At 45.4% G+C, this 11,760-nt stretch overlaps 1 protein-coding gene and 2 pseudogenes across 1 annotated transcript; all 3 read left to right on the top strand.

The window, feature by feature from the left end:
- The first annotated feature begins 1,108 nt into the window (after positions 1-1,108).
- On the top strand, positions 1,109-1,879 carry NEUROG1 (neurogenin 1). The gene has a single exon (XM_059695337.1). The coding sequence runs from the start codon at positions 1,109-1,111 to the stop codon at positions 1,877-1,879; it is 771 nt and encodes a 256-aa protein (XP_059551320.1).
- A 5,517-nt stretch (positions 1,880-7,396) lies between these two features.
- Positions 7,397-7,499, top strand: LOC132236350 (small nucleolar RNA SNORA26; annotated as a pseudogene).
- A 2,593-nt stretch (positions 7,500-10,092) lies between these two features.
- On the top strand, positions 10,093-10,211 carry LOC132236379 (U2 spliceosomal RNA; annotated as a pseudogene).
- The last annotated feature ends 1,549 nt before the right edge of the window (positions 10,212-11,760 follow it).

Raw genomic sequence — 11,760 nt, 5'->3', positions numbered from 1 at the left:
CCACTGAAGGGGGCCTCAGAAGATGTAAGCAAAGAGACTAAAGGGCAAATGGGAGGTGGGGCGTGGGGAGGAGGATGCAAGAGCTCCCTGACGGGAAGGGATTCCGACTGTGCTAGGGCTGTTGGGGGGAGACCTGCCAAGGTTCCACCAACTTGGGAAATCATCCGTTCCTTTACTTTCCGAACAGGTCCTCCACCCCCGCCCCCTGGTGAAGGTAGCAGAGCCATTCCCCTGTCTATTTGGATAGGGTTTTCCCGAGTTCCAAGGGCACTGTATCTCGCTACCATTCATCTAGCAAAAGCACCTTGCCAAGTATCCCACAAAATCTCACATCAACCTCAACAGGGTAGACTTTGTGCAGAAGTCAAATCACTTTCCCAAAATCAAGCGGCCTGAATGAGGAAGCGAACCCAGGGTCCCAGCTGGCTCTAGGTTTCCGCTACTCGCTGCCCTGCTCACACTTTCCAGCGCCCCGCCTAGCCATCCCACCCCAGCGAGGGGCGCCCCGCCCGCCCCCGGAGGAGCGTGCCTTGGCCGCTAATCGCCCGCCGCCCCCGCCTCCATTTTTCACCGACTGGAAACGCCCTGGCGGCCTAAGCCCGGAGACCGCTCCAGGGCCGCCGCAATGCCGCCGATTGGCCCGAGGTAATTACGGGCACGCTCCGGGCGGGGGAGGGGCAGGGGCGGCCCCCCGCGAGCATAAATTATGCAAATACCCGGGCGCCGCACGGGGCTGACCTGCCGCCTCGCTCCATTCACGGGGGCTGCCTCGGGACGAAGGTGGCCTGGGAGGGGGGCGCCTATTGTTGTGCCGGATACTTAAGGGGTCCTGAGGCCAGTCGTGTGCCACACTCGGTACTCACACGAGCTGATCTGATTGCCGGCGAGATCACTCAGGAGACCGGCTGGAGCGTGGCCCCTGCAGGCGAGGCGAGGAGAAAAAGCCAAGTTTCCAGTGCGCCCTTCCAGGCCTTCGTGCCCGCAGCGGGCACAGAGTAAGCCCGGGCCGTTCGGAAAGTAAGTGCGCCCCCAACGGTCCTGCCCTCAGCCCGAGCTCCTGCCCTCTAAGCGCTCTCTTATCTGTCCGTCGGTCCTGCCCGATGCAGAGATGCCAGCCCCTCTGGAGACCTGCCTCTCAGACCTCGACTGCGCCAGCAGCAGCAGCAGCAGCAGCAACAGCAGCAGCAGCAGCAGCAGCAGCAGCAGCGACCTGTCCGGTTTCCTCACGGATGAAGAGGACTGTGCCAAGCTCCAACAGTCAGCTTCCGCCTCGGGGCCGCCTGTGCCGGCCCACAGGGGCGCACCCGGGATTCCCGGGGTGTCCGATACTCCCCGGGCACACGACGACGAGCAGGAGCGGCGGCGGCGCAGGGGCCGTGCAAGGGTCCGCTCCGAGGCACTGCTGCACTCGCTTCGTAGGAGCCGGCGCGTCAAGGCCAACGACCGTGAGCGCAACCGCATGCACAACTTGAACGCAGCGCTTGACGCGCTGCGCAGTGTGCTGCCCTCCTTCCCCGACGACACCAAGCTCACCAAGATCGAGACGCTGCGCTTCGCCTACAACTACATCTGGGCTCTGGCCGAGACTCTGCGCCTGGCAGACCAGGGTCTGCCCGGAGGCGGTGCCCGAGAGCGCCTCCTGCCGCCACAGTGCGCCCCCTGCCTGCCAGGGCCCCCGAGCCCCACCAGCGACGCCGAGTCCTGGGGCTCCGGTGCTGCCGCCTCCCCATGCGCTGCCGCCTCCTCACCACTCTCTGACCCCAGTAGCCCTGCCACCTCCGAAGACTTCTCCTACAGTCTTGGCGACCCCCTTTTCTCCTTCCCCAGCCTGCCCAAAGACTTGCTCCGTACAACGCCCTGTTTCATCCCTTACCACTAGGCCCTTTTTGGACACCTTAGCTCTCCCTTCCCCCAGGCAACAGGCAGTTGTAGTAGATGGGGCCCCAGCTGCGGCCTCGGGACTCCCAGGCTAGGCAGAGGGAGGAAGCGGGAGCTTTAAAAGGATGGGGATACCTGAGCCGCTTGTTAGGTCGCTGCACCCTCGCCATGGCTTCCCCTTGGTCTGTTTTCTCCAGCCCTCAGCCCGGGGCCCCTCCTGCCCGCCCCTAGACAGCCTTCCCTTTTGCACTTTCTGAACTCCACAAAACCTCCTTTGTGGCAGGCTCAGAGCTGACCCCAGCCACCACTTCAGTGTGATTTAAAAAGGGACAGATCAGCCCCTGAAGACGAGGTGAAAAGTCAATTTTACAATTTGTAGAACTCTAATGAAGAAAAACGAGCATGAAAATTCGGTTTGAGCCGGCTGACAATACAATGAAAAGGCTTAAAAAGGAGAGACAAGGAGTGGGCTTCATGCATTATGGATCCCGACCCCCACCACTGCAGGCTTGGTCTAGGAAGAACCAGAGACTCTTGCCTCGGTAGCTATTCAGGCACTGGGCTGGAGAGTACTTTAATTTATTCAAGATGCTTCATTCATATGAAAATGTATTTTTGTACATAAAGAGTTTATTCTATTATAATGAGCTATCAAAGTTTACATTTTTGTACTGCAGATGTTTCATGTAAATAAAAACTAAGTCACCAAGTTTCTTGCCTAATGTTGGTGTCTCTCTGGGGCCTTTCTTTCCTTCCCCTGGCCGTTCAACCACTAAAGTGAAACACTATCCCCACCCACTTTCAAATCCTCCAGTCAAAAACAATTAAAAAATAAAATACACCTGATTTCCACCAAAAGTCAGATAAAGACAGACTAAGGAGTTTATGATCCATCATTTCCTTTCACCTAATAAACACAAGGGAGATCTTTCAGGCTCCCCATAAACCAATTAAGACTTTTTAGTGGGGAATTAGTCCGGATACTCAGCTACCTGTAGAGGTAGGGGCGGTGGGAGAGCCTTTCTTTTGAGGAACTCCACATCAGCTGGCTCTGTGTTTCAAAGAGAGGGGGATTAAAAAGATCAATACAGTGTGACCACTGGCTAGGAAGTCCCAGTGACAGGTGGGCCTAGCTTGGGCAAGCAGAAGGGCCCACTCTTATAATAGCCTATTTTGAGGGGGAAATTGACTTGTAAACAATGCCTCCAAATTGTTGTCCATTGAGGCTGGGATCACCCTGGCTGTGAGGTGTGAGATGAATTACGCTGGTGTGGTGTCCCTGGGTGAGGTGTGCAGCTGCCTAAAATTGTGGGCTTGGGTCCTGCACCTCCCCTCCCCCCACACACATGCTGTACCCACAATGGCGGGTGGGGGGAGCAAGCAGTGGGCTCAGTCCTGGCTTGCTCAGCCAGTCCTCGGGTAGGGGGGGCAACAGCCAAAGCTTTCATTTGCTGCCAGAGAGATCAGTTGCCCAAACTCAGTAGGGATTTTTCTGGCTGCAGTGTGTTTTTCTGTTGTTCAACAATTAGCAAACAGCACTGGCCAGTATTGGCTTTTGTTTTAAATTTCAGAATGTGGACACTTGCAAAAGATAGTTCTGAAAATGCTGTTGCTGCCTATTCCCCCAGCGCACAAGTTATCCCACATTAAGACCAAAACTAACCCCACCCTGGGTTGCCCCTTTTCATGAATATAATTATTTAGAGGGAGTAGAAATGAGTATGAAAATAGTATTCTACAGTGTTAGAGAAATCATATCCATTTAGGAAGTGAATAGAAGCAGAGTGCCAGAAGTAAGGCCACGAATAGCATTTTCTCTCTTCACACACATGTCCTGATGAGTTGGATCCAGATTCATATACTGGGCCTGCAACAGGCATCACTAAGTCCAGCCCCGGGTAAGGACCCTTTCAGATAAAAATGCTCTTTTTTGGAAGGTTCTGGAAAGTTGGGTACTTCTCTAACTGCCCTCAGTACAGAGACAAAGAGGCTGACAAGAAAAGCTTCAGAAATTACGAGGATTCAGAACATAGTTGCTTCTGCTAAAAACTCCAAAGAAAAAGTGTGTCTCTTGAATGACCCTCCCTGGGGCCCCACTCTATTGTCTCTCTCAGAATTAATTCACTCTACTAGCTTTGCATCTACCTATAGCAAAAGACACAAATGGTCTGCATCAGATTCTCTGCTCTCCCGTGCATACGATGCCTGGAAGTAACTATCTCCCAACTTTCTAAAGGCTAAGGCCTAGCCTGTGAGAAGGGCAGATTCCCTATGGAGATTGCTCAACCATGGTGTAGGTACACACGTTTGGGCCAGCGAAAGAGAACGTCCCACTATGTTTATCATTGTCCAAAATCCTTGGGGAAAGCAGCAGCAAACAAATACTGCAAACATCCCTGGAGCTCATGGCTGCAGTAGGAGCTTTGTCTCATACAACTGCACACAACCAGCCCTGAAACAGAAAACATTACTAACCCTGGAACTAGAGAAGAGCAAAACATATTCCAAGCTTTGTTGACAAAATAGGCTAACAACTCAAGGTGCAGAGAGCACCTTCTATCTAAGGAAACATCTTTAATAGCATGGGTTGCTGGGGACATTCTACCCTTGTCAGTTAATACTGTTCTTCCAAGGAAGCAATATGTATGTGCAGCCCTTGGAGCTCCCAAGTAGAAGAAAGGTGATTAAAGATGCTTATTCTCAGCACAGGGGCCTTTCTTCCTGCAGCAAACTCTTGTTCATTCACTAGCATCTGTGAAGGCAGGCTGGGGGTTACTGGAATAATCAATTACAGAGCATAGAACTTCCTGCTGACAGCCATGTTTCACTTCAACAGAATCTTCACTGAGGAATTATCAGGCACTCGGGAAGGTTTATTTAGCCTGATCTCTCTATTTACTTCTGTCCTGGTGTAACATTGTCATATTTTACACACTGCTTCCAAGTCTTTGGATACCAGGACAGGGAACACTGGGATAGCATAGCAAAATGAAACATTCACTCAGTCTCTCATTTCTTTAATGATCTTTTTTCCCCCCATTTACTTAATTGTTTATATATCTTTTTCATTTTCAATTATAGTTGACACACATCATTATATTAGTTTCAGGTATACAGACCAGTGACCAAACATTACATAGCTTACTTAGTGATCACCTCAATAAATCCTACCAGCACCTATCCAGCACCATGCCTAGTTATTAGAATACTAGTGGCCCGGTGCACAAAATTCGTGCACACTAAGAGGAAATTCATTAGAGAAAACATTTTACTATTGCTATTTGCCCTTTCTCTATAATAGTAGTGTCAGAGATGAAAGAAAATTAGTAAAATGTATATGAAAATCTTCCTCCTGTCAGAGTCTGGGGCACGCTGCGGGACCCAGAGTCAAGTCCCTGCCCACCTGCATGCACCTCAAAATCACGCGAGACCCAGACCTGGCTGGCCCCACCCCCATTGGGCGAAATCCAGACCCAGCAGACCCCAACCCCGTAAAACCCCGCTGGGCGGGGGTGCAGCCTCAGGTCCCCCATCAAGCCCTGCCAGTTTGGGGGCACAGCCTCAGGTCCCCTGGCCCAGTGTCAGGTGGGGGTTGCAGCCTGAGGTCCCCCACCCCGGCCTGGCGCCACGCAACCTCAGGTCCCTGCTGATCGCTCATTATGGCACGTTACGGGAACCCCACCTCCGCTGTGGGCGCAGCCATCTTGTGTTACGGGAACCCTGCCAGCGCTGTGGGCGCAGCCATCTTGTGACAGCATGACGGAGTGAGGGTCAATTTGCATATTACCTCTTTATTATATAGGATTATTGACTATATTCCCTATGCTGTACTTTACATCCCCATGACTATTCTAAAACAGCCAATTTGTATTTCTTAATCCCTATACCTCAACAAAATCATAACTTTTCTTCTGATAATCAGAAATGTGAGGTGACAAGGCAATTAATTAAGTATAAGAGAGGAGAACCCTCCAAGAAGAGAGAAAGCATGTGAACTGTTTAACCTTGGGCAAAGCACAAAGAGAGAGGTAGCTGCCATATAAGAAAATAAGAAGAAATTGGCTAAAATCTTAAAAACCAAATATGTGAACTGGAACATCAGTTTGGAACAGAAGATTCACACCCACTCACAAGCTCTTATCCATGGGCTTTCACAAGAAGATTAGGCCAGGGCAAAAGGCCAGAGGCCATCTCCTCAGTGATAAAGGTGTCCTGGAGGTGATTGCTGTTGGGAATAGGCACAAGCCCCACTCACTTTCCCAGATACCCTATCATCAAAGCTAAAGCAGTAAGCAGCCACCAAAGAAGGGGCATTATCTATTGCTTTAGGGAGAAATAGAAGCCAAAGCCACCAATTTCTGGTGGAGGGGTAGGAAACTGCCTCAACCTCAGGACAAAGGCAAAGATCAATTGCTCTTAGAGAAGATAATATAACAAACACCCTCTCTTCTGGGGAAATGGTCAGGATCCTACACCATGAGTAAGCAAGGGTCTGCTACTCCAAAGGGAAAAACAGGAAACTCCTTCCCAAGAACAATCACAGAGATAAGACAGAGTTTGGGAGATGAAGAGCTAGAAATCCTCACCCAGGAAGTCAAGATGCACAGAGCTTGCCAAAGACTTATGAACCTATCATTGAGAACAAGCAACATTAGTCTAGTACTAGTGAGAGACAAGAGCTCAACGTGAGATGCCCATCTGAGGCACAGTCAGGAAAGAATGGCTGAAAGCTGAGGGTGAACAGGAACACTGAAAAAAATCCTCTGGCAATACCCTCAATAAAAGTACATGGTAACAAAAGCTCACTTCTGAAAATATTGGAAGTCTGTGGTGCACTGTAGATTATAAAAAGAAAACACAAACCAAGCTCAGCTTCTGACTAGATTGACTGACCACTGTCTCTTCATATTAATTGCATGACAACCAAGAGGCATATCTCTAGACATAAAATTATTTCTTAGTGCCTACTATTCCTACTATTAATGCTGCCCAGCATTAATAAAAAAATTACAAAGTATACAAATAAAAAAAAAACTCACTCACGAGATATAATAATCAATAAATCCAGATTCAAATATAATCCAGATATTGATATTTTCAGATAGGAAATTTAAAATAACTCTGATTAATATGTTAAAGAATCCAGTGGAAATCATGGATGAGAACTGGTCCCATACCGGCCTTGGGCCTGGGGAGTTTGTCCCCAAAGTCTGCAGGGATGCAGCGGCCTGAGTTCTAAGCGCAGGTATGTCTCTGTTCTTGAAATGAAATGACCCAGGCCCAGAGCATGTGGCAAGTGGCGACCAGAGGGTTCCTGGGCACCAGTTTGGTGCAAAGGCTGGAATCTGCCTCTCTAAGGTAAAGGAAATTTCTATTTCCAGGCTCTGCTGGGCAGAATAACTGCATCTAATGGGTTTTCGGACTTTAAAGAAACAACTGAGATTCACGAGATATTTCTGAAAGAGAAGTGCAGGAAACTGTAAAGAACCCTGTAAAATTTCCCAAGTCTCTCTTTTCTGTGCTCTTTTAAGGTTGACACAGTGCCTAGGAGGCTAACACAGAAGGGTAAAGTAAATCTCCATAAAACCCAGAGAAGAGATGGTAAAACTGGAGTCACAGCTGAAAAAAGAAACAAAAAGGACATACTAAGGAAAAGAGCAAACGTCAATGAAGTTGGAAACAGAAAGCAATAGAGAAAATTTACAGTAAAAAACTTTTTAAAATGACAGAAGTCTTTCAAGATCTACTTCCCATTTTATGATGTTTGAATCTCATGTTTCTATATGCTTATTAACTGATCTGTCCACCTGTAGGGTTTTTTTAAATATTTATTAAATATTTCAGTAGAAGCTCAGAAGAAAGGTGTGTTGCATGCTGCTCTCTGGTGCAAGTTTATCTGAAGTCTCCCAATATTTTCAGAGATTTTTGTCAGCCTTTTCATAATCCAATCAATAACAATCTATTGGTGAATGAGAATGTAGGAGCCAACAGACCAAACCAAATTTATATTTTTCTTCAGTCTGATGTAAATATATACTGGTATAAGTAAATCAGATCCATCCATTCTACCAAAAGGACTCAAAATTTGATGATTATTGTGTTTTACAGCGTCTTCTGCTTTCTAGTTCAAAAGGATAGCATTTCTTTAAGAACTCAAAAGATTGTGCTAATAAAAACCCTAAGAATAGTTGTTAGTGTCTATAGCAATGATGGCGAACCTTTTGAGCTCGGCATGTCAGCATTTTGAAAAACCCTAACTTAACTCTGGTGCCGTGTTACATATAGAAATTTTTTTATATTTGCAACCATAGTAAAACAAAGACTTATATTTTTGATATTTATTTTATATATTTAAATGCCATTTAACAAAGAAAAATGAACCAAAAAAATGAGTTTGCGTGTCACCTCTGACACGCGTGTCATAGGTTCGCCATCACTGGTCTATAGGTATATCACCAGTGTCTCCAAACTCTGAATCTTGAAACTCTGACATGACTTAATCTGATTTTGAGTGTGTTATTTTGATCCCACATCCCTTCTTCATACTTCAGTTCTGGTTCCTTTGTGTTATCCTTTCCCTATGCTCATACTTCTTGGACCAGGGTTTAACATTTTCATACATACGTGTGTATGTCAGATAAAGCCCAGGTAACTGATATTATGGGATACATTGGAAAGGACTGAACCTGGAATTAGTTCTGACTACTATGGGAGGCTAGGGAGACAACACTGTAAATGCTGAGTTACAGGAAGCCCAATATCACATAGAACAGACATATGAAGTTTATTATTTTCTGTCAAGTGTGTTGCAAATTGTTTGCCAAAACAGTTTATACTGTCACCAATAAAGTATACTTATTGACCACAACCTAGTCAGCACAGATGTTAATTTTAAAATTTGTGATTTACTAGTTATAAAATGGGACTTCGTTGCTGTTTTAGATAGCATTGTATAAATAACCTGTGGGGGAGAATATTTTGCCATGCGTACTAATTTTCTTTTCTCTGCTACAGATTTTCTATTTGTTTGCCTTCCTAATTTTTGTTTTATATATAAACTAGGGGTCCAGCGTATGAATTCGTGCACCTTGAAAGGAACTGTGGGCTACAAGGCTGCGGTGGGCACAGTGGGGGTGTCTCAGCCCATCCTCCGCGCCCCCGCCCGGCCTCTCCCACTGCAGTCGTCACCCCCACAACCCCCCACCCCTGTCCCCTATCTGCAGGCAGCCCTGTTCCCACCACCGCCACCACCGCTCCCACGTGCTGACGATGCCAGCCCCACTTGCATCCACTAACAGTGCAAAGCAATTGGGGCTGGCACTGGTAGAGTGTGCAAGCAGCGGCTGCCGGCCCCAATCACCACTCAGGAGCAGGGGGAGGTGGAGAAGCCCTCAGGGGTGATTGGGGCCAGCAGCCACGCTTGCATCCACTGACAGCACTGAGCAATTGGGACTGGTGCCAGGCGCCGGCAGTGGGTGCGAGCGGGGCCGGTGCTGGCAGCACATGCAAGTGCTGGGTGGGGCCGCAGTGCGCAGAAGCAAAGAATTTTCAGTAAACACCAGAGGCTCACCCCGATGACAGCGACCAACACCCCACCTTGGTTTGGCACCCCCGCTCACCTGCTCCACCATCCATTGCAGCTGACACCTGCCACCTGCCATGTTCCGCACTCTGCTGCCTACTGCCAACGCCTGCCATGTTCCTCGCTCACCCCCTGGTGGTCAGCACATGTCATAGCGACTGATTGTTCGGTTGTTCTACTATTCAGTCTATTTGCATATTAGGGTTTTATATATATAGATTGTTCTTTGATGAAAATCCTCAAGCATTAAATTTTTGTGAGGAAAAAACCCTATAAAGTTGATAAACTTCTAACTAAATAGACCAATAAAGTACAAGACATAAATTACCAATCAAGATAAAAAAGGGAACATGACAGATCACAGACCTTATAAGAATAAAGGAATATTATAAACTTTGTGCCAACACATTTGATTAATTAGATAAGTTCCTTAAAACTACAAAAGCTTAATCAAAGAGAACTAGGTAACCTAAATAACTTTATATTCATTTTAAAAGTTGAAATTTTGATTAAAGCCTTCCTGCAAAGAAACCTGCAGGCCTAGATAGCTTCACTAAAGCTATTAATGTAATTCATACCATATCAACAGACTAAAAGAGAAAACCCAGGTAATCATTATAATAGAAACAGACATCGCTTCTCGGCCTTTTGGCTAAGATCAAGTGTAGTATCTGTTCTTATCAGTTTAATATAATAGAAATAGAAAAAATTATTTTACAATTTTGATAGTCATTTCCTAATAAAATCTCTCAGCAAACTAGGAATAGCTACAAACCTGATAAAGAACATTTATGGAAAACTTATGCTCATATTATACTTAAAAGTAAAAAGACAATGTTTTTCCCCTACAATCAAGACCAAGACAGTAAAGTCAGCTTTCATCACTCCTATTAAACATTATGCTAAAGATCTAGCCAGTGGAATAAATCAAGGAAAAGAAATAAAAGACATACAGATTTGAAAAGTAAATCTGTCTTTATTTGTAGACAACAAAATCATCTACATCTACAATTTTGAAAAACAAAGTTGGAGCTTGCATATCACCTGATTTCAAGAAAATAGGGCATTTGGGGGTTTTTTGGTTGTTGTTGTTTTTTTAAATAATTTTTTATTGTTGAAAGTATTACATATATCCCCCATAGACTCCCTCCAGCCCACCCTCATCTCCTGTCCCAGGCCTTCAGCACCCTATAGTCTGTGTCCATGGGTTATGCATATATGCATACAGGTCTTTGGTTGCACCCCTCATCCCCTGCCTTCCCTCTGGACCCACTCCATTCATCAGTTTATTTTGTTACTTGGAGTCTGCATATGAGTGCGATTACGTGATACTTGTCTTTCTCTGACTCACTTATTTCACTTAGCATAATACTCTCCAGGTCTCTCCATGCAAGACAATAGGGTATTTGTGAAAGGATGGACTAAGAAATTAATGAAACCAAATAAGTAACCCTAAAATAAACCCACACATATATGGTCAATTGAATTTAGACAAAGGTGCCAAGCTAATTCAATGGCAATTCAACAAATACTGATAGGACAATTAGATATCCATATGCAATAAAAATTAACTTTTACCCAAACCTCACACAATGTACAAAAATTACCTCAAGATGTAAGACTTAAAATTATAAAACTTGTAGAAGGAAACCTAAGGAAAAATTCACTGTGACCTTGGATTAGTCAGATGTTTCTTAAATAAAACTAAAATAAAGCATGAACCATAAAAGAAAAAAGGATAAATTAGATTTTTCCATAAATTAAAAACTTCTGCTCTTCAAAAGACACTGTAAAGAAATGAAAAAATAAACCATAAACTTGCAGAAAATATTTTTAAGACACACTCTGATAAAGGACTGGTACCCAGAATATATAAATAACCCTCACAACTCAATAATAAGAAAACAAACAACCCAATTTAAAAACTGGCAAAAAAATAAATAAAAAGTTGAGCACTCCACCAAAGAAGAGGTAAGTTTGGCAAAAGAGAATATGAAAAGATGTTCAATACAATTAGTCATTATAAAAATGCAAGTTAAAGCCACAACTAGATACCATGACTCCACAATTCTTAGTTAGAATGGCTAAAATAAAAAAGCTGACAATACCAAGTGCTGCCTAGGATGCAGAGCAATTCAGACTTTCACACTTTCCTGGTGGTAGTGCAATACAGTACAACCACTTTGGAACAGTATGGCAGTTCTTATATAGCTAAATATACATTTACTATATGACTCAGCAAACCCACTCCTAGGTATTGACCTAAGAGAAATGAAACCATATATTCACACAAAGACTTC

This window comes from Myotis daubentonii, chromosome 5 (assembly GCF_963259705.1).
Source record: "Myotis daubentonii chromosome 5, mMyoDau2.1, whole genome shotgun sequence".
NCBI lineage: Eukaryota > Metazoa > Chordata > Mammalia > Chiroptera > Vespertilionidae > Myotis > Myotis daubentonii.
The sequence above is the reverse complement of the archived record's forward strand: the minus strand, read 5'-3'. Positions and strand labels throughout refer to the sequence as shown.

Coding starts and splice junctions, on each gene's coding strand:
- NEUROG1 (XM_059695337.1), top strand. CDS start 1,109: ATGCCAGCCCCTCTGGAGACCTGCCTCTCAGACCTCGACTGCGCCAGC.